The following is a 23,927-nucleotide window of genomic DNA, read 5'->3' on the forward strand; positions in this document are numbered from 1 at the left end:
CACAGACGATGAGGCCAAGTCTCCGGTACACTGCAAAGCACGGCTAGTGTCAAAACCGAGTTTGGGGACCAGTAGGTGGTACGTGCCCTATGGCAAAAATCTAAAAAAATCTAAAACAGGTTCGAACCCAGCTGTCTGATCCCAGGCCCCACGTCCCACGCCCCCCAGGAGAGAAGTCCTTTAGATTCGGCACCTCTGGGGAGGGGAACAGCTTCGTCCTATTTCAGGCTAGGTCACTAGAAGGCGTCTTTCCTTTTCTGTCTTTATTTACTTACTGTTAAACTTTTGCTAGAGAGCATGTGCACTTACTGGAGAGAGGAAGAGGGTGAGACATCCCCACGCCCGCCGTGGGGAGCCCCCAGAGCAATCCCTTCTCCTTTCTCCTCTTGGATTTTAGGCACACACGTACCAGCACCTAGCGTGTTTTTCAAGCTGCTGGGTCCGAGTCTTGAACTGTGTAGTCAGCGATGTGAGATTCAGTCCCTTAACCACCACGGTACTGGTTGGCCCTGGAAAGCGTCTCTTTACAAAATACTATAAAATAAAATCAATGACAATACCCAGCTAAGGGGGACTGAGCTTGCAGAAGACTGAGAACCAGGTGGGAAGCACAGACACGCCCTGCACAGGGCACTGCGGGACCCAGAATCCCAGGATCCAGGTGCTTGGGTTTCGGCCCCTGCGTGGGGACCCGTGGCCTGGCCTCGGGGCAGGAAGGAGGAGCAGATCCTAGACTCTGGACAGAGCCAGGCCTTTCGGGACCATAGTCCCTGAATGGACTGCAGACAACCCCGTACCCAGCACACAGGTGGGGGCGGCCTGCCTCTGTGGCCGACAGGATGAGATGCTCGTTGGTTGTACGACTTCCAGAACTGAGGAGAAGCAAGAATCATTAGGTCCAGGATGCCCGCCGAGTGCCTGCAGGCCCAGGCTGGTGCCCAAGACTCAGGATGGGAGGCCTTCTCCCCTCCAGGCCTGCGCCTCACTCAGCACTGTGCCGGTGCATGTTTGCTGGATGAATGGGTAGTGGGAAAAGAGAAATGAGGGGCAGGCGAGGTTGCAAAATCCAGCTGAGACAAGGTGGAGGCATTCACAACCCCCGTCCCCACCTTCTGAGGCCCCTGGGGAAGGCAGGCGAGTCCGCAGTAAGGCACGGAGCTCAGGGCTATCTCATGTGGGCCCAAGGAGCCCCCAGCCCGAAATTCTCCCAGCATTCTAAAAGCCAGATGCTCAATCCCCCCAACCGAAGGCTACTCCACTGGGCTCCCTGCTGAAGAAAGATGCCTTCCCCCCTACAGAGGGTCTCAGAGGAGAAGGTGGCCAGTCTGCCAGCGCTGCCAGGGCCACCAGGGCCTGCTGTGGTAGCTGAGTCAGCTGGGAGGACAAATGCCGTGTTCAGGCCAGCATCAGGGGATCGGCCACACAGCTGTTCCCAGTCACGGGTCTCCTGAGCCCAGCATTCACACACAGGCAGCAGCCTGGCCTGCGCTATTTTAGCAGCCCCAGAGGGAGGCAAGGAGGCAGCTGATCTGAGGCCACTCTGGAGCAAGGAGTACAGGCCCCGAGGGGCAGAACCAAGCTCCCAAGTCAGGTTGCATGGACCACCCACCCCTTCCGCAGCTGGGAGCCTGGATTCTGGTCCCAGTGCCCTTGGGGCCTGTGTTGTGGGTGTTTATTTGGGGTGGCAGGGCAAGGTTCTTTTTCCTTTGGGGCTCTTATTAAACAAGCACCTTGCTCCCCTGGGAAAAGAGAACCAGAACACAGGCCAGGGGGCCCTTTGCTGCTGACTCCAAGGGTGCCCCCTCAGCCCTCGGGGCTAGTCGCCTCCTTCTCCTGCTGTTACCCATGAAGGTGGGGAAGATCTGGTCCCTTCCGTACAAGTTTCCCATGGATGTCATAATAAATTGCCACCAGCTGGCTTAAAACAACCGAAATGTATTCTTTGCCAGTTCAGAGGCCGCAAGTCTGAAACGACACCCTCCCTGACTCTCCGGGAGAGGCTCCATCCTGTTCTTCCAGCTCCTGGAGACCCCTGGGTGCCCCAGGCATCTCTCGGCTCCAAGGAAGAGCCACCTGTGCCTTGCCCCTAGGGATGGTGCTACCTCAAAGCCCCTCTGCCCCGGGACAATTTCTTTACCTTACAGAGGAGGAAACTGACGTGCAAAATAAGGTCCCCACAGTAGGAAGCTGGGGGTCTAGACACCAGCCTGGGATAACCCCGAGCTCTGTGCTAAGAATTTTCCTAAGAATCCTGGGGACCAGCAGTTGGAGTAATAGCTATGTCACTGGACTCCCATGTAGTCGACTGCGGTTTGAGTCCTGGATCTGGTGGCTTACACTCATGCCGGGCGCATGTGTGCGTGTGTCCAAGATCCTGAGAGGAGAACGGAGGAGAAGGGATTATGGTGTGGCCATCCCCCCTGGGGGGTGATTTCTCGCTTTCTGTCTCTCTCTCTCTTTCTGGTGAGCGCATGCGCCCTACAGCAAAAACCTTGCAAAAAATATATACAGTATGTATATATAAATTCTCCTAAGAATCCTAACAGGGTTCTCACTCCCATCCTCCCAGCCCAGCTATGCCTGCTGTGATGAGGGTGGGGCTGGGGGCTACGCAGGACAGCCAAGGGGGAGCAGGGAGCCTCTCCCCAGCAAAGTCCTGAGGATAAACCCCTGCCCCTTGGGGGAATATAAGGCCACTGGTAGGGTTGCCTGGAGAGCACTCTGGAGGCCTGCTGCAGACCTGATGCTCCCTCCTGGTGCCCGACTGGCCTGGGGTGGCAAGTGCTTGCCAGGCTCTTCTCTCTTCGCCCTGCAACTAATTAGGCTGTCCCTCCACTTCATCCCCTGCTCTGCTCCATTACACGTTTAAATTGGGATTCAAACATAGGTGATATACAAAGAAGTCTTAAAACTCAACAGCAAGAAAACAAATAACCCATCCAAAACATGGGCGAAAAGCCTAAACAGACACTTCACCAAAGAAGACAGGCAGATGGCAAGTAAAGTGTGAAAAGATGCCCCATGTTATATGTCATCAGGGGAATAGCAATTAAAACAATGAGATGCCGCTACATGCCTATTAACGTGGCTGAAATCCAGAATGCTGACATCACCAAATGCTGACAAGGACATGGAGCAACAGGAACACTCGTTCAGCGCTGGTGGGAGTGCAGAAGGGCATGGCCACATGGCAGACAGCTTAGCAGTTTCTTACAAAACAGAACATACTGGGACCAACAGTTAGCGTAATGGCTATGTTGCTGGACTCCCATGTAGTCAACCACAGTTCGCGTCCCGGACCCGGGGGCTTAAACTCACGCCGGGCGCGTGTGCATGCGTGCCCAAGATCCCGAGAGGAGAACGGAGGAGAAGGGATTGCGGTGTGGCCATCCCCCTGGGGGGTGGTTTCTCGCTTTCTGTCTCTCTGTCTCTGTCTGGTGAGCGCACGCGCCCTATAGCAAAAACCTCTCAAAAAAAAAAAAAAACCAGAACATACTATTAACCATAAGATCCAGCAATCGTGCCCCTTTGCATTTACCAGAGAAATTGAAAACTTACGTCCCACAAGAACTTGTGCGTGAATGTTTACAGCAGCTTTACTCATTATTGCCGAGCTGCGGAAGCAGCCAAGGTGTCCTTGAGTAGGTGGGCAAATAAACGAACTGGCCCATCCAGACAACGGAGTGCTACCAAGGCATGAAGGAACCAGAGGAACCGTCAGTGCCTGCTCCTGAGCCAGAGGAGCCGACGTGAAAAGGCTGCATATGGTGTGAATTCCAACTACACGAATTCCGAAAAAAATTATAGAAACGGTAAAAAGATTAGGGGTTGAGGGAGGGAGGGGGATCAGACAGTTGGAGCACGGCAGATTCTGAGCAGAGAAACAAGTCCATATGGCCCACAGGGTGGATACATGTGTCACACATTGGCCAAAACCGTGGACTGTGTGCCACGAGCAAAGCCCGGGGTAAACCGTGGACTTGCATTGATGACATCGGGTCGGTGCAGGTTCATAGATGCTCACAGGTGTGCCACTCTGGTGGGGGCTGTGGGCAGTGGAGGAGGCACCGCATATGTGGGGGGAGAGGGACACGGGAAATCTCTGTACCTTCCACTCAAACTGCTCAAAAGAATAAAGTTGATTGGAACCAGCAGTTAGCGTAATGGCTATGTCGCTGGACTCCCACGTAGTCGACTGTGGTTCACGTCCCAGAACCGGTGGCTTAAAACTCACGCCGGGTGCGTGTGCGTGCGTGCCCAAGATCCCGAGAGGAGAATGGAGGAGAAGGGATTGCGGCGTGACCATCCCCCCAGAGGGTGATTTCTCGCTTTCTGTCTCTCTGTCTCTGTCTGTCTGGCGAGCACATGCGCCCTATAGCGAAAATCTCTCCAAAAAAAAAAAAAAGAATAAAGTTTATTAAAAAGAGAAAAAAAGGAGACTCAGTTCCCAAAGGAAGGCACTGGCCACCATCTTCCTGCTGGCATGGCAAGTAGGCAGGAACCTCCGAAAGTTCATGGAAAACGTTAACTAGGAGTTTATTGGGCCAGTGGAACCGTGGTTAAGGAAGCTGGTCCCCCATGACTGACTGTACGATTCGAGTCTCAGATCAGGGGGTTTGAAAAACATGCCAGGTACGCGTACACGTGTGCCCAAAATCCCAAAAGGAGAAGGGATTGAAGCATGGCCATTCCCCATTGGTCTGTCTGTCTCTCTCTCTCTCTCAAGCAAGTGCACACGACTTCTGGCACAATTTTAAGTATGGGCATGTCAGTGCGAAAACTGCTGAAATCCAAGTGGTCTTTTGCAGTACACACTCCCCACGCACGTTCTGAAGACTCCCTACCCCACCCCAACACTTGATTCAGCTGCTCTGCACTCCGCCTCTCCGCGGCAGTGGAGAGAGAGACCAAACAGGGAGAGAGCGAGACCGGGGCCCATGTGGGATGAGCAAGGCCCTCGGTCTCCCGGGCTCCAGGGAGGAGCAGGAGGACTTCCGGCAGCCCGTAGCTGGATCTCTGTCAGCAGCTGGTTATGTGAGGCCTCGCACCTGACATTACACGTTAGGACAAAAAATTTAATAATAATAATAAAAAAAAAGACAATTGTCATTGCTACCTGTGTACTTAATCAATTAAAAATAGGTAGCACCAGGGCCAGCAGGTGGCATGGTGGTTGAGGTGCTGGACTCTCACATGGCAATCACAGTTCAAGTCCTGGCCCTGGCAGCTTGCTTTCTCATTTTCCCTCTCTTTCTGTCTCTCTCTGGTGAGCACATGTGCTCTATGGCAAATTTAAGAAAAAAATAAATAAATTAAATTAAATATTGGGTTGTCGGGAAAGTCATGACGCATTTTTGCATAGAAAAATAGAAAAATATGTCATGACTTTCCCACAACCTAGTAACTAATTCTGTAAAATAAATAGGTGGCAGGGTCTGGTGGCACGGTGCTGAAGGTGCTGAACTCCCGCAAGGCCCACCGTGGTTTGAGTTCCCAACCTGGAGGCTTCTTTCCTACTTTCCCTTTCTCTCTCTCTGGTCAACTTAAATAAGATAATTCTTAAAAAACAAACAACAGGCGGCAGCTGGGTATTGGCACCCTCGTGTTTGGAACTTGCATGTTCAGTGGTGACGGGTCTCCCTGGACTCTACCCAGGAGATGCCAGGAGCATGCCGGCCCCTCCCCAAACCGTGACAATCAAAGTGTCTCCTGGCACCGCCCCACATGGAGAACACCGAGCTGGAAGGGAGGGTCGCAAATACAGGGCCTCACAAGACCAAGAACTGGCCGCCAGGCGGGCGGTCCTCACAGTAACTCTGAAATGACTCCCACTTTGCTATAAGGTGCATGTGCTCGCCGGGAAGACAGAGAGACAGAGAGACAGAAAGCAAGAAATCACCCTCTCGGGGAATGGCCACTCCGCAATCCCTTCTCCTCCATTCTCCTCTCGGGATCTTGGGCACGCATGGATACGCACCCAGTGTGAGTTTAAGCCACTGGGTCCAGGACTCGAACCGTGGTCAACTACATGGGAGTCCAGCCATGACGCTAACTGCTGGTCCCATGACTCCCACTTTGTAGCAAATCCATCTCCTGCCCACAAGCTGTGACCTTGGGCAAGTCCCTTGAGCTCTCTGCACCTCCGTGTTCTTGTCTGTAGAGTAGGGATGGACCAGAACGTGCCAGGATGACTGAGCACCGCGAATGGAAACCCCGCGTCAAACTCGGCAGTGCCCCAGCACGGGAGACGCTCAGTCAGCACTAGCTCGGCTTCTTCTCGTTTTTTGCCTCAGGCTCTTATCAAACTGGGTTTGCTCTCTGACCTCCAGCTGGGGCAGAGGCCAGCCTGTGAGCCTGACCGGGTTCGACTCTGTCTGGCAGGGATCCCGCGTCTAGGAGGGTCCCTGGAGTCACACGGCAGGGGCAACTGGGCGGGGCACTTGTGTGCGCACCTTGAAGCAGAGAGCAGCAGCTTTGCAGGCCCGCATGCCCATGTGCTCTGAGCACCGTGGGGCAGGGGCTGGGGGCCCTATCCCTACCTTCTTCCCTGCGCCAGCCCTGGGCGTCCCAGGAAAGGATGAGAAATTGCACGGTTTCTCTTCTGCATCTCACATCCCAGTAAAATATTTATTATTTCAAGAAATAAATCTTTTAAAAAAGGAGAGAGAAAAGTGTGTCTCTATTGCTTTCCCCGACAGGACAGGTCCTTGGGAACTGCTGAGTTTCTGCTGCACAGGCCAGCCAGGCCAGGAGGGGCTCCCGTGGTAAGTGCCCCACCTTCGGCCCACAGCCGACCCTAGCCCTCCCGCCCCTCAGGATCCTGGGCCTGCCTTCCTGGAAAGATAAAGGGCCAGGCCTGGGTGGGTGGGGCAGGGAAGCCCAGAGAGGGAGTGGGATTAACAACCAGGGTGGGGTGGCAGTGTTCTGAAGGCCTGACCCTCTGATCAGGCGGGGCTCTGGGTATGGGGTACAGAGGAAGGGGACCCCAGGGCCTGGGCAGGCATGCCACATAGGGACGGCCAGTGGTCTGAAGCTGGAGGAAGCCAGTGGGGACGAGATGCAGCGTCGATGGGTGGGGGCTAGCTGGGGCCAGTGGCATCAGGCTGGGCGTGCTGCGGGTGGAGAGCCTCCCAAGGCCTCGCCTTCAGACGATGCCGAGCAGGGGCAAGCACAGGGGAAGTAGCTGGTGCGGGAAGGACACTCCGAGTGGGGCTCCAGAGCCTGCCTCAGAGGCTGGGCTGGAAACCTGCTCCTTGGAGGGACAGGGACGGAGGCTTGGAGACAAACCCATGGTCTGGAGTTGCAGGTCATGCCAGATGGGTTTGGGGAAAAGCCCAGGGTGAGGAGCGAGGAACAAGCAGGAGGCAGACAGTTCAGGGGGGTCTGGGCAGTCCCCATGTCTCACTGGTCCCCAGGGGCGCGAGGAGGGGTAGGGGTAGGAGGGATGAGGTCAGGAGGAGCATGGCTGGTCCCATGACGCTCTGTCCACACCCTGGCTCAGAGGGACAGGCTGGCCCTGCGGGCAGTGCTCCCCTCACAGGAAGAGGGTGTGCCCCAGGCTCCCTCTCCACAACCTGCTCTCCAGGCCGTTTTCAGACCCTTCAGGGCCATGGCAGCATGGCCCCTGCCCCTACTTGTAAACCCAGAGGCCCTCTCTGGACCCAAGGATGCACGGGCCCCTTCTCCATCCGGTCCAGACCTGGCCTTGCACAACACAGAGGCCCCGCCTGCCTGCTCCGGCCCAGCAGGACATCTACACAGCCAGTGCCTCCTGGACTACTGTGCTGCCGCGGGTCCCAGCACAACACGAGGAGCCGTCGAGGGTGGGCCCCAGCGCTGCGGGGACGTGGCCCCCCAAACTGTGCAGGCTCTCCCCTCTGCCTGCTTCCTGGACAGACGGGACGCTTCAGCCTGGGGGAGCCGCTGGGCGAGCGGCCGGAGAGCGGACTCTGCTCGTGCTCCCTCTGTGCGGGCAACCTGGGCGCTCACAGACAGCTCTGGCACAAGGCCACTTGGCCCTTGCGGAAGTCACGGCAGGGGCAGAGCCGGCGGTACTTGGTGCTGGAGCCGGCGCAGCTGAAGAGCAGAGGCTCCCTCTGCAGGAAGCACTCCTGGCCGGGCTGTGCGAAGGCCGGGTACAGGTGGTTCATCTCTGACTCGGTGCTGTCGCAGGGCACCTGCAGCCTGGGTGGTGGCACATGGCTCCGTCAAGTGGTGCTCCACACTGAGGCCGAAGGGCCTGGCCTGTACTGCCCACCCCACCCAGACCTGGGAAGGAGCTGGCTACACCCCTGATCCCACTTGCTGTCGGGAGAGGAGGAAGGGGCCTGGCCGCCGCCCACCCTGGCCCAGAGCTGATGCAGCACGGGGTACATTCGGGTCTGGACGAGATGCCCAAAGGCTTGAGCAGGGGCTGAGGGAGGCAAGGGGGGCACAGCTGGGAGAGAGCCTCCCCTGCCGGTTTGGGGCTCTGCCAAGGTGTGGCAGTGGTGATGTGGTTCTGGATCCTTCCTGGCTGGCTGGCAAGCACTAAATCTCCCCCCAGCTGGCAGGGCTGAGGGCGGGGGTTCCAGAGTGAGCTACAGGCAAGTGGCTGGGTGGCCGAGAAGGGGCCCCACTCACTTGAGGAAGGCGTCACGGCTGTTGAGGAACGGGAAGAAGGAGGGTTCGCAGATGAGCCCATGGTCCAGGCAGGCATCCGTGCAGGCCCTCCCCGGGGCAGCCAGCCAGGCCCGCAGGGAGTGCGCCGGTGGCCAGGCCCCAGGCGCCAAGCTGGCATTGTGGGCCCACTCGAGGTGGGTGGCATTGGGGGCCAGGACGAAGGGACTCTGTGGGGCCTGGGCGGCTGGGGGGGCGGGGCCTGCGGCCGTGCAGAAGTCCTGCAGGAGGAGAGCAGGGTTAGGGAGGAGTGGGACACGGACACCCCAGTGACGCGTGAGGGCATGGCCACCACCACAGGGCACTCACTGGATGCCACGCAGCCGTCCCTCGAGCTGCCCACCCTGTGCACGTTAGCGCATCTCCAGGTCAGTCAGGACAGGAACGGCCGCTCCGAGGCCACAGGAGCTGCCGGGGGCCCATGGCTGCACAAGGCAGTGCCCACATGTGCCCATGCTGCTTAGGTCAGGCTCAGGGGCTCCGCCGGGGATCATGGCCTGCCCACCAAATCCCCGACGCTGGCCCAGTGCCGGGCAGGTGCTCAAGCAGAGATGGAGACAGGGCTGGCCCATGAGGCTTTCCCTGTGGGGATGCCCCGGGGCCTCAGGGCCCTGAAGGGCTTTTCTGTGGGCTTCACGTAACGCATCCCAGGAGCTGAGAGTCCTGGGTCCTGGCCCGCCCTGTACCCTGACTGTGTGACCCCAACAGCTCTCCCTCTGGGGCCTCTGTACTCCCATCTGTGAAGTGCCAGGGTAGGACCAGACTCTGGGTCCCTAACACCTGTGGGGCAGGAGCAGGTACAGAGAGGCGACACATATCTGAGGGTCTCCCAGCCGTGTACATCTGGCCCCGGCCATGCAGCCCACTCCCAGGTGTTGTCCAGGAGACCTGCATCTCGCCCATCTCCAGCCTCACCATGGGAGGAAGGACGGCCTGCTCAGCCTGGGCCATGCGGCCCCTGGGGCAGTTCAGGTCGCTGGGGTGTGCAGGGTGGGGAGTAGGGCAGCTCCCCTCACCCACACCTCGTCTGCCAGCCTCCAGGCATCCCGCAGGGAGGGGGTGCAGCTTCTGGGCCCCGCCCCATTGTCCTGTCAGACAGTCACTGGTGCGTGTGGGGTGGAGCGGGGGAGAGGCCAGGCTTTCCCAAGAACAGGCCCTTCCCAGTTTTCTCAGGGAAGAGGTCTCAACCCCAGTCTCACCAACTCACTTTACGAGGTAGAGGGAGCTGACATGGGGTGGTCTCAGATTCCCATTCACTCAGTTACTAAACTTTGAAACAAACTTTTTTTTTTTGAGAGAGATTTTTGCCATAGGGCGCGTATGTTTGCTGGAGAGACAGAAAGTGAGAAATCGCTCCCTAGGGAAATGGGCTTGCTACAGTCCCTTCTCCATTCTCCTCTCGGCATTTTGGATATGCACGCACATGCGCCTGGTGTGAGTTTAAGCCACCCGGTCCAGGACTCAAACTGTAGTCGACTATGTCGAAGTCCAGTGACATAGCCATATGCCATCTGCTGGTCCTACAAACTTTATTTCCAATAAACATTGTTCATGTTTGTGATACTGGGTGGGGATCTACAGCTGGGGGCCCAGACCAGGGGTCTCTCGAGCCCAGTCTCTGAGCATCATTGCTTTCTGGGCTGACATTCAGATGCGCCCATCTCCAGCCCCACTGTGGGAGGAAGGCCTGGGTGGGTGGAGACCTGGGAAGGCTGGGGTGGGGCGGGGGCGCCTGCCTGGTGCTGGATGTAGGTGTGGACCCGCTCCAGCATGCCCTCGCAGGTATGCTCATAGGGCAGGTAGGAAGGACGGGGCGGGTGGAGGACACTGGGAAGGCTGGGGTAGGGCAGGGGTGGACAGCAGGGGCACCTACCTGGTGCTGGATGTAGGCGTGGATCCGCTCCAGCATGCCCTCGCAGGTATACTCGTAGGGCAGGTAGGGGTCCACCTGTGGGAGGACAGGTGACACATGGGGCGGGAGCCCCAGCCAACTGGGACCCTGCTGCATGTGGGGCTGCGGTCCTGCAGGGAGCCCACTGCCCCTCCACCGGGTCTCTGCTCAGCTCAGAGTCCTATTTCTTGGTGCACCCTCCAGTAGCCCGTGGGGACTCAGGCTCAGTGTGCATGCTGAGTCCAGCCCACTGACCCCCACCTGTCTCCAGCCTCACCCCTCCTATGCCACCCCTGTCTCCACTCCCTGTCCCAACTGCACCGAGCTTCTCTCCTTCCTGAAGGCTCAGCACTCCATGCCTCCAGGACCATGAGGCTCCCACCCTGAGGCACCGTGTCCTCCAGGGAGCAGTCCTGAGCCCGCCCCTCCTGTTTCGGGACCCCTTTCCCAGCACGAATCAGCACCTACGTCCTCACTTCCTGTTCATTCCTGGTCTCTGGTGGGCGCAAGGGTGGGGACTGTGGGCACAGTGCCCGAGTGCACACAGTGGGTACCCAGCCCTGACTGAATCCCACCCAGAGGAGCACGGGGCCTCCCCGTCAGAGGGCACAGGCGGACAACTCCCAGCGGCGGGAGCTCCGTAAGGTACTTTCTAACGGTCCAACTGCTGCACACAACTCTCTCTGGGCAGGCGGCCGAGGAGCAGGGGTAGAGAGGGGAGTGATACGGAAAATGGGACCCCCACCTCCTCCCTCTCCCTGGACTGACCGGGCCATTATCCTCACAGGCCCAGCGCGAGGCCTGTGGGGAAAGTGCTGCCCAGACGGGCAGGAGGCAGGTGCAGCAGGGTCAGGGCATGGAGGAGACAGCCCCAGACGCAGAGAAAGGCCCGCTTTGGCCTTTGATCTCCCTGTTGCCCAGCACAGATGCTGGCAACACACCTAGCCAGCCACCTCCCGGCCATGCCCTCCTTGCCAGCCCCTGCAGAATCTGCAGCCTTCTGCCCACGTATTTCGTCCCTGAACAAGGGAGGCACAGAGCACCCAATGGGGAGACACTGCAACCCACCCCAGCTCAGCGGGCCCCATCAAGGGTACACCCCACCCCCCAGTGCACTCGGGGAGGTCTCTGGGTGCCAACCCAGACCCTTCCCACATGGGTCAGTGCCACAGTTTCCAGCTATGTCATTGTCTGGCCCTTTAAAGCCAGTCATCCTTCTCCTAGGTGGGGACCCCCAGGTTCACCCAAGCCTGCATCCTCTCCTTCCTTCCTGTAGACCCCACCTCTCAGGGGTAGAGACTGAAGGCCCACCCTGGGCTGGCTGAGGGACACTCCAGACACTCCAGGGTCCCAGGGAAGCCACTGCTCCCCTGGACCTGGTCTTGGCCACCAGAACTGACAAGACAGTGCCACCCACCTGATCGTCACCCCTGGGCACTGGGAGAGTAGTCCTCCAGGGCAGGGCGGGAGTCCCAGAGAAGCCCAGCCCTGTCGCAGCCATTGCACTCATGCTCACGCTCACGCTCACGCTCGCACTCACGCTGCCGCTGCCAGGTGCAGCAGCCTTCCCAGCCCCTGCTCCCCAGTGCTGCCCTGCCTCTCTGGCTCCTGGACGCTGCCCAAGAAGGCTCAGAGGCCGCTGCAGCCCCAGTGGGTTCCCCACACTCAGGACAAAGTCCTAGGAGCCTCTGTTTCCCAAGGGGCCAGTGCAGGGTCTCATAGGGACAAGGCTCCAAACCAGTTATAAATAAAAGCCCCAGAGAGATTCTCCCCTCCGAGATTGCTCCCCCTGCTCCGTGACAGCGAATCCCTGAGTTCCTCCCTGTCAAGGCAACTCAGAGGCCCTGCGTGAAGGGAAGGCTCCAGCCCACCATGAATCTCCCGCCGGAGGAGCCAGCCGCCTGGAAATTACTCGCATTAGGCCTAATTACAGGTGTGTGCCATCATCAGTCTCGACAGAGTGACAGGTGCAGGTCCTGCCGGGAGCTGCCAGCCTCATAATGGCATGGGGAGGAGTGCGGGCCTCACCTTGAATGGCCTTGCTCTGGGTGGAGAGATGCCAGAGACAAAGCCGCCCACTCCTACCTTTCCTGGGCTGGGGGCTGTCGGGGTGGGGGCTGGGCTGAAGGTCCTAGGTCTCTCTCTTCTCGCCTCCCACCCGGGGAAAGGTGCCACTGGATTTGCAAAACAAGCCGCTGCCTGTGGACAGCCTCAGCTGCCCTGGGCCTTGCCAGCGGCTCCTGAGCCCACTTTCTAAACTAGGATGATGAGAATTACGAGTGCTGGTTTAACACAGACTCCAGAGCCAAGCCCAGTCCAGTTAAACTCAGAGAACCTGAGAGCTGGTCCCGGGAATCTGCTTTTTTAAAGATTTTGCACAGGGCACAAGTGCATGCCAGAGAGAGAGAGAAAGCAAGAAATTGGCCCCCACCATGGGGCACGGTCAGGGAACCTGCATTTTAAGGACCTCCAGGTGATTCTTGGGCACACAGATGTCTCAGGGCTCTGGGCTACAAGGGAGTGAACTCTAGGTGAGGAGGGGAGGGGAAGGGAGGGGCCCACAGAGGGAGGGGGCTGGCGGCAGAGGGCCTCTGGTCCTACTGCAACCCTCATGTAGGCAGGTTGGCAATACCGTCATTGCCTGGTCCTTTTATTTTTATTTTTAACTAATTGGCAAAATTAAACAAAAACAGGTGTTTATGTAAAGAAACTAAAACGTCAAAAATGAGGACAATAAGAAGTAAATTTCCTCCAGCCCCCAACACTTAGCCCCATCCCCAGGCGCCACTGCCCAAGCAGGGGCAGGCAGGGCCGGGCCACGTGAGCACGTTCAGGGCATGGCGCCCCCGCCCCTCTGGTCTGCACAAGGCTGAGCATCCTGCCAGAGAGCTTAACGACATGTGGGGGTGGGGAGGGTCAGGCTGCAAGAGCCCGGGGAAGAGAGCCGCCTCAGCCATGCCCCCCCCACCTGACCCTGCACCTGCCCCTCTGCAAGGAAGACCCCCTGCAGGCCTGCTTCTGCAAGCGAAGGGCAGAGCAGGGAGAGGACGGGGGAGTCCCCTTCAGGGCAGCTTCCCAGGGCCACTCCCTGCTCCGAGCGCCTTGCCAGGGCCTTCCCACGCAGTGTCCACTCAAGATGCAGTAGCCAGGGCTGGTCAATTTCCAGCAGTGGAATAATCTGAGTACATTCCTGACCCTTCTTCCTCTGCATTGCCAGCCACCACTTGGCCAGCCTGCTTGCCCCAAGTGGCACGTTGTCCCAGGAATGTGGTGCTGGACCAGGAAGGGGACGCCAGGTAGGGCTGGCTGGTTTTGCTTAGCCTGTGTCTGAGCTACAGCAAGAAGTGGGTCCGGGGGATCGTGTGGAGAGGGGCACGGTCACCGGTCTCACCCTGTTCCAGACAAGGGTGGCAACCAATGGAGTGTCAGGTGCGACCAGAAGCCACAGAGGTGTCCCCCGAGGAGACGAGCTTTCCAGGCACAAGCCCCTCGCTCCCACTCCATCCACACCCCCACTCTCTAAAGACACCTGCTACTCAAGCTGCAGCCCCCGGGCCAGCACCACTGCACTCGGGACCTCTAGTACCGCAGGAGCTGCACCACCACTAGCCTGGCTGGGCCCGAACCCGCGTTTGATGAGGTCCCAGGCTCTCGTGTGCACAGCACGGTTTGAGATGTGCAGCGGAAGGCTGTAGAGCCACACCTGCAGCAGAGTCCAAAGATCCCCCCCACACACACATCCTGAAAACACATGCTCAGCACCTAGCTTGTGCGAGCGCCCCTAGGGCCTGGCCCTCAGAGGTACCCAGTGAATGATCCAGACCCAGGGCACATGCGAGTTCGAGCAGGTTGGGCGCTGCACAAAGGCATTCCCCACCCACCCCAACAAGCACACGTCCAAGCCGGAGTTGGTGAGTGGGGGCCTATGTTCCAGAGAAGGGGCGATGCCCTTGCTGACCGACCCAGGCTTGCTGGGTCTGATTACAGTGAAGACCTACGGACGAGGCTGGCGACAGTCCTGCCGAGGTCCGAGTCTCACCTGGGTTCTCATGATGGCCTGGATGGCTGCTTCGAACTCTTCCGAGTTGTTGTAGTCCACAGTCCACACGTGGGGCTTGCCGATGAAGTTCTCCGCGTAGGGATGCTGAGAGAACACCTGGCCAGGGCACAGAGACCAGCAGCTTCCCCACTCCGGCCAGCTGGGCTAACGGTATGTGTGCCTGCCCACTGCCCCATCTCTCCCGTGGCCCGTGCTTCAGTCTCCCTCTTGCAGGGGCTGCAGGGGTCCCTGTCTCGGTGCCCCCCTCCGCGTTCACCTGGGGCCGGGGTCCCTCCCACTCACCTCTCTGGAGGTGGGCTTGCCTCGGAAGAACTCGTGGTTGAGGGAGCTGTGGGGTGGGCTGAAGCGGGACTGCAGGAAGATGCAGCCATTGGCAATGGCCTCCAGGGGTGCGGGGCCCTCGTAGGGGAAGCCAAACCCTATGAAGAGCTGAAGAGGGCGAGGTGGTGTGGAGGTCAGGGAGGGCCGGGCCAGCTCAGCCGAGGAGCCCTGGGGGCACGGCTGAGGGTGGGGCATTCACAAAGGCCACAAACCAAGCTCAGAGCATCTTGAACTATGGGCAAGCCCTTCCCCTCTCTGGGCCTTGGTTTCCCTATTTGTGAAATGAGGGAGTCCAATTAAGCATTAGCAATGGCCTCTTCTGGCTCCATCTGGCTGATTCTGGAGGGGAAAGAGCACTGGGTTCAAGCCTAGAAGGCTGCGGATCCCCCAGTGGCAGACCTCGGAGAACCTTCACTCACTCAGCCTAAAAACACATCTTCTGCACCTGACCCGTGCAGGGAATGCTCTCAGGAAGGGTGCTCGATAAATTACTCTGAATCCAGGGCTGCTATGTGAGGCTGTTCACTGCACAAGGGTACTCTCCACACGTGTGTGTGCACACACGCGTGCGCGCACACACACACACACCCTGAGGGAAAAGCTAGGATGAGATCAGGACAGGGCCTGGAGGCTGATGGAACACCCTCCAGCCTCAGCTGCCACTTCAGGGCCCAGCAGCAGGGTTCTGTCCACTGCACCAGCTGCTACTCCAGGGTATAGCTCAGGGGCTTCAGAAGGGGCCAGTCAGGACGAATGGCCCGGTGGAACTGCAGCCAGGACCTGTCAGTCTGCCCAACATCGGTGATCTGAGAGCTGGGCCTGTCCCAGGGGCCCATCACGCTGGATGGGGGGACAGCCCAGTTCCTCTTCCCCATCACTGAGCCTGCCCAGCTCCACTGCAAGATCTCCCCTGCCTGGTGGACATCCCCACCTCCATGCCTGGGCTTTGGCCGGGCCCTAGGAGGGCCAAACATGGAGCTTAAGGCAGCAGAGCACTCCAGGCCATGTCCCCATGTGGAGATGCCATGAGCGGTAGTGGCAGGTCTGGCAGCACGTAGGGGTGGCTTCCCCTGGTCTGCGGCCAACTGGGGTGAGGACAGTGTTGGGTAAGGGGCTCACTTTGGCCTTGCGCAGCAGCTGCTGGAACTCAGGCTGTGGCAGGAGGCCGTGGTTCTTCACAAAGGCTGGGACCTCGGGAGGCCGCTGGCTCTCGTAGTACACGGTGCCATGGATCTCCATGTACTTGTTCAGGATGCTCAGGAACTTCTCCTTCCCCTGGAAGAAGATGAGGAAGAGATGGGAGCCTCACTCTGACCATGGAAGGCAGCGTGGAGATGCCCCTGGTCTGGAAGTCAGAAGATGGAGGGCCAATCTTAGGTTGGCCATTAATCAGTTGTGTGACTGTGGACAAGGCCCATCTCCTCTCTGGTCCCTGATGTCTTTATCTGTGAGTTGCAGAAGATGGACAGGGTCAACAGTTATGGGATTGTTCTTAGCCAAAGAACTGTTTTCTTTCTGAAAGAATCAACCTTTATACAGATCTAAGTGGAGTTCTTGGACTTGCCTGAAGCCCTAATGACCTCCAAGTACCTCTTGGGAGCTATGGAGCTCTCTGGACCCCGGATTATCTATCCATCACTCCTTCTCTCCTTCATCCATCTATTTATCCATCCACCCCTTTCATTCTTCCATCTCTTCATGAACCCAGTCATCCTTCCATTTACCCATCCATCAGTCACGCTATCCATCACCCATCAATCCACCCATCATCTATCCACTCATCTACTATCCCTCCATCCACTCCTTCATCCCATCTGTCCATCCTTCCTTCTATCCAAGAAGGGGAACCCTGATGAAAACTCCACGGTTCAAACTGGAACTTGGAGAAAGAGAGAAATAGAACTAGGCCAGCCCTTACATGGGCCAAATCCATTTTAAACTGTCTTGATCTACAAATTACATCGTTGTCAGAAAAGTCATGACACATTTTTGCATAGAAAAATATGTCTTGACTTTCCTGACAACCCAATATAAGCCCAGAGCAAAAGTAAATCCTCTCTGGAAGAAAATAGTATCATATCTTTGACTTCAAATTATTTCTGTAACTTTTAATATTCATTTTCCAGAACCAAAAAAAAAAAAAGTAATGAAATCTCAATCAAAACTTCAGGAGGCTTTTATGTAGAAATTGACAAGCTGGTTCCAAACTCGTTTGGAAATGCAAAGGTCCTAGAAAAGATAAAATGACTTTGAAAAAGAATGAAGTTCAAAGCAGGCTTATATACCTCATTTCCAGACTTCTTCTAAAGCTACAGCAATCAAGACAGTGGGATATTGGCAGTCGAGAGACACAGAGATCAATGGCACAGAACACAGAGTCCAGAAATAGACCCACACACATACGGGCAATTGATTCTTGACAAAGGTACAGAAACATTTCAGTGGAGAAACGACAGTCTCCTCAATAAACGTTCACAGGACATTGGAGATCCGTGCAAAGAGAGAGAACGAAAGAGAGAAGAAAGAAGTTCAATCTATACTTTATACATACAAGTTAATTCAAAATGAATCAAAGGCTTAAGTAGAAATGGTAAGACTAGAGAAAGCCTAACTTGTAGAAGAAATCATCTGAGAAAAACCTTTGCAACCTTGGGTTAGACAAATATTTCTTGGATATAACACCAAAAGCACAATCCATTAAAGAAAATATTGCACTTCATGAAAAGTAAAAACGTCTGCTCTTTAAAAGATGCCGCTAAGAGAAAGACAGTCACAGATGGGGAGAAAACACTCATAAGACAGGTCTGATAAAGAACATGTCCAGGAAGAACTCTAACTACTTAATACTATGAAAATAACTCAGTCTTTTAAAAGGCAAAAGTTTGAGAAGAGAAAAGATACATGAAAGAAAAATACACATGTAAAAGTATCTTCATCATCACTGGCCATCAGGGAAATGCAAAGTAAAACTGTAAGACACCAACCCATGCTTGTGAGAATGGCTAGAATTTAAGACTGACTATACCAAGTACTGAGGGATTTGAGAGAAACCTGAACTCTCATCCGCTGCTACTAAGACTGTAAAATGGTATGGCTACTTTTCTTTAAAGTTAAACATACTTTTTTATAATATGACCCAGCCATTCTACTCTCAGGTTTCCACCCAAAAGAAATGAAAAAATGATAAATGAATGTTCATAGCAGCTTTATTTGTAATAGCCAAATACTGGAAACAACTCAAAAGTCCTTTTACAGTCGAATAGATAAAGTGTGCTATACCCATACAATGGACTACTACTCAGCAATAAAAAGGAATAAACCATCAATACATGAACAACATAGATGAATCTCGAAATAATCATGCTGAGTGAGAAAATCCAGAAACAAATGAGTAAATAATTCCATTTTTTTAATTATAGAAAATGTAGATTAGTGTAGAGCGGCCAAGAGCAGAGCACTGCTTGCCTAAAGCGGGGGAGAAGAGAAATGACGGGAGGAAGGACAGAGAGAAGACACCGTTGGGGACTGGTAGGTAGATTCATCATCCCGACTGTGATGATTGATGATAGCTTCGTATGAACATCCATGTGAGGGGACTTCAAAAGGTTTACAGGAAAATGGAATTAAAGTAAACGTTTATTTTAGTACAGACACTTTTGAAATCCAGCATGGGTTTTATTACATGCATCTTGCATTTACTTTTTGAAGACCTCTACTATGTCAAAACTTACAAATTGCACACTTTAAGCATTTTTATTTATTGTGCATCAATTACATTGCAATAGCTGTTAAAATAAACTTTTAAATTTTAAAAAGTTAAACACTTCTTTTTTTTTTTAAGTATACAAGGAGACAAGAGTATTTAAATTTAAAAAGAAAAAAAAAAAGCAGACAATAGAAATAGACCTATAGACAGACCAGCTGATAGCATAATGACTATGCCACTGGATTCCCACATGGTCAACTGCAGTTTGCGTCCCAGGCCCAGGTGCTTGAAACTCCTGCCAGGTGCGTGTGCATGTGTGCCCAAAATCCCAAGAGGAAAGTGGAGGAGAAGGAATTGTGGCATGGTCATCCCCCTGGGGGGGGGTGTTTCTTACTTTTGGTCTCTCTTTCTCTCTATCTCTTTGGCAAGTGCACACAGCCTATACCAAAAAATCTCTCTTAAAAAAAAATTAGAGGGACCAGCAGGTGGCATGGTGGTTAAGATACTGGACACTCCCACATGGCCAACCACGGTTCGAATCCTGGACCTGGTGGCTTGCTTTCTCACTTTCTCTCTCTCTTTCTCTGTCTCTCTCTGATCAAATTAAATGAATGAATAAATAAAGTTAAATAATTCTTTTAAAAAAAATTAGATAGACCTATAGAGATTTAGATTCTGTAGTCGATCAGTCAAAGACTCCAAGGCTGAATACAATAGAAAAAAAAAAAGATGATGATTTGAAACAAACTAGAAATAAAAAATATATAATAGCTAAAATTAAAAACTAAATGGATGGGTTTAACAATAGATTAAACTCAAGACAGAATTTACTTTTAATGAATTATCTTTCATAAAGAAACAAGCACCCTTAACAGGATATTACATGGCTAACTCTACCCCATCCTTCCAGTCACCCAGGATCACAGGCACATGTTTGTGTGCCCAGTGTGTACAAGCTGACCCTGGAACTAAACCGCAATCTTCCACGTGGCTTCCTGCATTGCAGTGTTGCATGACAACTGTGCCACAATGGCTGAGCCAAGAGAGAATTCATTCAGTGAGAAAACAAAAGAAAATATCCAGAGTGAAGCACGGAGAAACAAAAGGGTAGAAATGATTCAAAACAAGGTATGAGACGAGCAAAGAGGACATACTGAAGATCTAATATATGTGTAGATGGAGTCCCAGAAGTAAAGGACAGAGAGGCGAGAGCAGAAGCAATGTTTAAAAAGATAATGGCTGAAATTTTTCTAAAACTAGTGGAAGATCAAACCAAATTCTCAAAAAGATCTCGAACTACATGTAAGATAAGTCAAAAGAAAACTACACCAAGGCAAAAAGACAAAGAGGGACAATAATATGCCTTAGAGCTGATTTGTCAACAGAAATGATAGAAGCCAGAGACAGCAGAGTTTTCATAATGCTGAGAAAATCACCATTGAGCTAGAATTCTGTATAGAATAAACACAGAATAGAGGCGAAATAGAATAAAGGCAAAACAGCAGCATTTTTAGAAAATAAGAACAGAGCCAAACCAGACTAAGGGTGTTATTTATGTAGAAGGATGTTCATCTCAAATGTAATCGCAGAGCTTTAAAAAGGAACGCAGAGTGATAAAGGGGCTACCACGGGGCCAAATCTGAAGGAATGCTGACTTCACAAAGCAGTAATAATGATGCACTGTGAGGGCGCAAAACATATAGGAAGAGTTAAAACCCAGTAAAAGCAGACACAAGAAGTCCTTAAAATGCTCACAGAGAAACGTGTATGATAAAAAAACTATGCATGGATTTTACAATTTTTGCGTGCCAAAATAAACTCATACTTTAATTTCATTTTCTACTTTTTGAAGTATGTGTGTGTGTGTGTATCTGTATATCTCTCTGTGTGTGTGTGTATCTGTATATCTCTCTGTGTGTGTGTGTATCTGTATATCTCTCTGTGTGTGTGTGTATCTGTATATCTCTCTGTGTGTGTGTGTATCTGTATATCTCTCTGTGTGTGTGTGTATCTGTATATCTCTCTGTGTGTGTGTGTATCTGTATATCTCTCTGTGTGTGTGTGTATCTGTATATCTCTCTGTGTGTGTGTGTATCTGTATATCTCTCTGTGTGTGTGTGTATCTGTATATCTCTCTGTGTGTGTGTGTATCTGTATATCTCTCTGTGTGTGTGTGTATCTGTATATCTCTCTGTGTGTGTGTGTATCTGTATATATCTGTGTGTGTGTGTATATATACACACACACACACAGATATAACCCTAAAATCTCACACAGCATTTACCCTTTATACATATGCACCCTCTGATACTCTTTTTTCCTATTGTTTTGATGCTATTCTATTTTACTTTGAAGGGCAGGTCAAGACTCTCCATTGTCCGAAGGTCACCACCTGCAGTCCGGACAGTTCCTCCAGTGGTAAGGACGTGGCCTTTCCCTCCTTCCAGCCTCACTGCTGGCCCCTCTCTTCTGCTCCCCGGGACTATCAGCCTATAAGCCTTAGCCGGGGGCAAGGCTTGCTTTCTGGGCGGCCCAGAGTAAGGCAGGCCTGCGTGACCCCCAAATCACAAGCAGCCTGCCCTGGCCCCCAGCTCCTGCTCACTGCAACGATGGTAAATTAGCCCCTCCGCGCGCCTCCTCACTTCTCTGACGCCTGGTTCCCCTGAACTCCGGACCGTATCTGCCCCAAGCTGCTGCTTGCATTTTTCTCTCCGTCCAGTTAACTCTGACTCCCTCCTGGCATGAAAACCAGAGCAAAGTCATGTTTTTTTGGGAAGCAGCTTTTCCGAGGTCGCTCACTCCCTGCACAGGTTTGCTCCGGGCTATCACAAGTTCCTGAGCAGAGATAAAGCCTCTCTCCTGCCAGACTAATCACCTCCCCGTCTTGGGGCAGGTTCCCAGCAGTGTTTCTGGTTCAGGCAGAGGCTGTGTTCCATCACTCTCTGACTGTACCCTTCCCCTCGCCCCGCACACAAGGGCTTCTTCTGGCTCCCTGACAGCTGTTGTGACTGGCTTCAGTAAAATCACCGGCAGTCACCTCCCCAACCCCGTCAGTGTCAGCGGGCGCTGGTACCTCGGCAGAGCTCCCTGCCCAGATTCCTAGTCCAAAGCTGCTCTCTGCCACTCTCCAAGGCTTTCTAAAGAGTGTGTGTGTGTGTGTGTGTAGTGGGGGTCTGCCGGGCTTCAGCTTCCTGGCTCTGGACTTAGACGTGGGCTTGATGCCAGCTCTGCCGCTCGCTGGCTCTGGGCTTGCTCTCTGACTGCTGGGCCTCGGTTCCCTCGCTTGTACCCACCTCACACTGAAGGTGGCATGTGAACACGGAGCACAACGGCAGCACTCATAAGCGCTTGGTGGAGCGCAGCCTTGGGGGTGCACACAGACTGCCATGTCCCCCCACAAGTCTCCCCCACCTGAGCCTGGCACACGGCTGCCTGGAGTAAAGCCACTCCCCAGCGCCCCTTGAAGCTGGGCGTGGCCATGTGCGTGAGATCTAGCCAGTAAGCAGCATGAGGTCAAAAGTGACCCTGAGCCCCTGTCCTGCCCTGCCCCACCCTGTCCCCCTGTACATCCAGTGACCCAAGAGTCTGTGACCATCACAAACCACGGGGCAAGCCTGGGTGGACACTGAACGTGGCAGGTCACCAAGGTGAGACCTTGAGCAACACCACTCCAGCCCATACTGCTCAACCCCCTCCAGAACTCGTGACCAGGGAACACGGTATCTATCCACCTTGCTCAAACCACTTGGCTGACCTCCTGTAACAGCTGGACCGAATCCCCCTGTGCCGCTGAGGACAGTTAAATACGACATCCTGGAACGGCTTGACACAGACATGGTCCCCCATACCAGCCCCTTCACTACTGGCCTTTACGTTGGCCCACCGGTAACCTGCCAAGTCAATACCCGCCCTCCTGGGGTCCTTCCCACCCCCACAGCCCTGCCAAGTGGGACCTCAACCCCAGGGACCTGCCTCTCCCTGCAGGGGGGCCAGGCAAGGCTGCTCCTCGGATTCTGCTGTCCCTGTCCTCCTCCCAACTCGGTCCAGCCCCAGGAGTCACAACCCAGAAAGCCTGAGTCCAGGGAGACCCTGCTGAGCCTCTGGAGAAGGGGGAAGCAGGTGGGGAGGAGTAGGAGGGAGGGTGCTGGTCTGTTTCCGTACCTGGAGCTGTCTCATGCCAGGGGAGTGCAGGGAACAAAGGAGAGAGAAAGGTTAGTGACAGGTTAGAAGGCAGCACCCCAAAGGCAGCGGGTTCTCATCCCACCTGAGCCTCTCCTGCCTCCTCCACCGTCCCCTCCCCGCACAGTGCCCAGGTCCAGCCTAGCCCCCACTGCTGGGCGTGCGGGTCACTGTCCTGCCCTTCAGGAGGTGGGGTTGGTCCCACTTCCCCATAAAGTAATGATTAGGGTTTCCTGCAGGGGCGGGGAGGGGACAAGCTATAGCCCCCAGGCTGGGTGTCCTAAAGGGCAGTTAGCGACCTTTCTCCTGAACCACTGCTGAGGGCACTCCCTGCCTCCAGTGCTGGTGGTCAGCGGGGCCCAGGGCCACGTGGAGGTGCTGGGCGGCAGGCGGGGTGTGCAATGCCGCTCACCTTCCAGATACTCGCCTCCTTGCCGTAGACCACGGCCATGTTGCCCGCCTTGCCGCCCTTGATGAGCTGCTTCTCGGTCTCGTTGAGCTCCTCGGACACAAAGCCCATGAAGGAGTTGTCCGGGGTGTGTGCTGCAGCCCGACCGTGGAGGGAAGGGGTTACCACGCAGCAAGGGCACACCCGGCCCTCCCTGGGCAGAGGTCAGAGGGGTGCCCTCAGACAGGAAGGGGAGGGCGGCGGTGGGGCCTGGGGGCAGGGAGGGTCCATGTGCCCAGCCTGGCCACCTCCTTTCCCAGGGGCCACCAAGAAATGGGGCAGAAACCTGTAAGGTCATGCAGGCTCTGCTGCAGTCAGACGAGGACACGGAGGCCAAGGGCCTCACCAGCTGGGACTCAGCTGGCCTCCGCCGACAGAGCCCGCGTCCCAGGCGGGTGTTTCCCCGTCACTGCCGTCGCTGCCACCCTGCCCAGGCCGCCCACCCCTCTGCTGGGACACGGGGCCCTGCCCCTCCAGACTCTCCCTTGCTTTACTGTAGTTGCTCCTCTTGAGCTGTCCTGTTTATCGAGGGCACATCCAGTCCCTCCTCTGCACAAAATCCATCAACCACCCCCGGCCCCTTCACAGTCTCCAGGCTCTACTCTCTCCTCCTTTGAACCGACTTCCCACCCCCTGCCCCCAGACGGGAACACCTTCCTACCCC

General features: G+C 54.9%; 1 protein-coding gene across 1 annotated transcript in view; it reads right to left on the reverse strand.

The window, feature by feature from the left end:
• Positions 1-6,604: 6,604 nt before the first annotated feature.
• Positions 6,605-23,927, reverse strand: part of MGAT5B (alpha-1,6-mannosylglycoprotein 6-beta-N-acetylglucosaminyltransferase B) — a 77,636-nt gene continuing 60,313 nt past the window's right edge. The window contains exons 11-18 of the mRNA XM_006145726.2: positions 23,228-23,358; positions 22,798-22,803; positions 16,050-16,205; positions 14,892-15,038; positions 14,589-14,705; positions 10,532-10,606; positions 8,623-8,879; positions 6,605-8,184 (exon numbers count right to left, since the gene is read on the reverse strand). Coding sequence (XP_006145788.1) covers positions 7,986-8,184; positions 8,623-8,879; positions 10,532-10,606; positions 14,589-14,705; positions 14,892-15,038; positions 16,050-16,205; positions 22,798-22,803; positions 23,228-23,358 — 1,088 coding nt within the window. The 3' untranslated portion in view covers positions 6,605-7,985. The remainder of the gene's footprint in view (positions 8,185-8,622; positions 8,880-10,531; positions 10,607-14,588; positions 14,706-14,891; positions 15,039-16,049; positions 16,206-22,797; positions 22,804-23,227; positions 23,359-23,927) is intronic.

The sequence above is a fragment of the Tupaia chinensis genome, unplaced genomic scaffold (assembly GCF_000334495.1).
Source record: "Tupaia chinensis unplaced genomic scaffold, TupChi_1.0 Scaffold000159_1, whole genome shotgun sequence".
NCBI classification, from domain to species: Eukaryota; Metazoa; Chordata; class Mammalia; order Scandentia; family Tupaiidae; genus Tupaia; species Tupaia belangeri.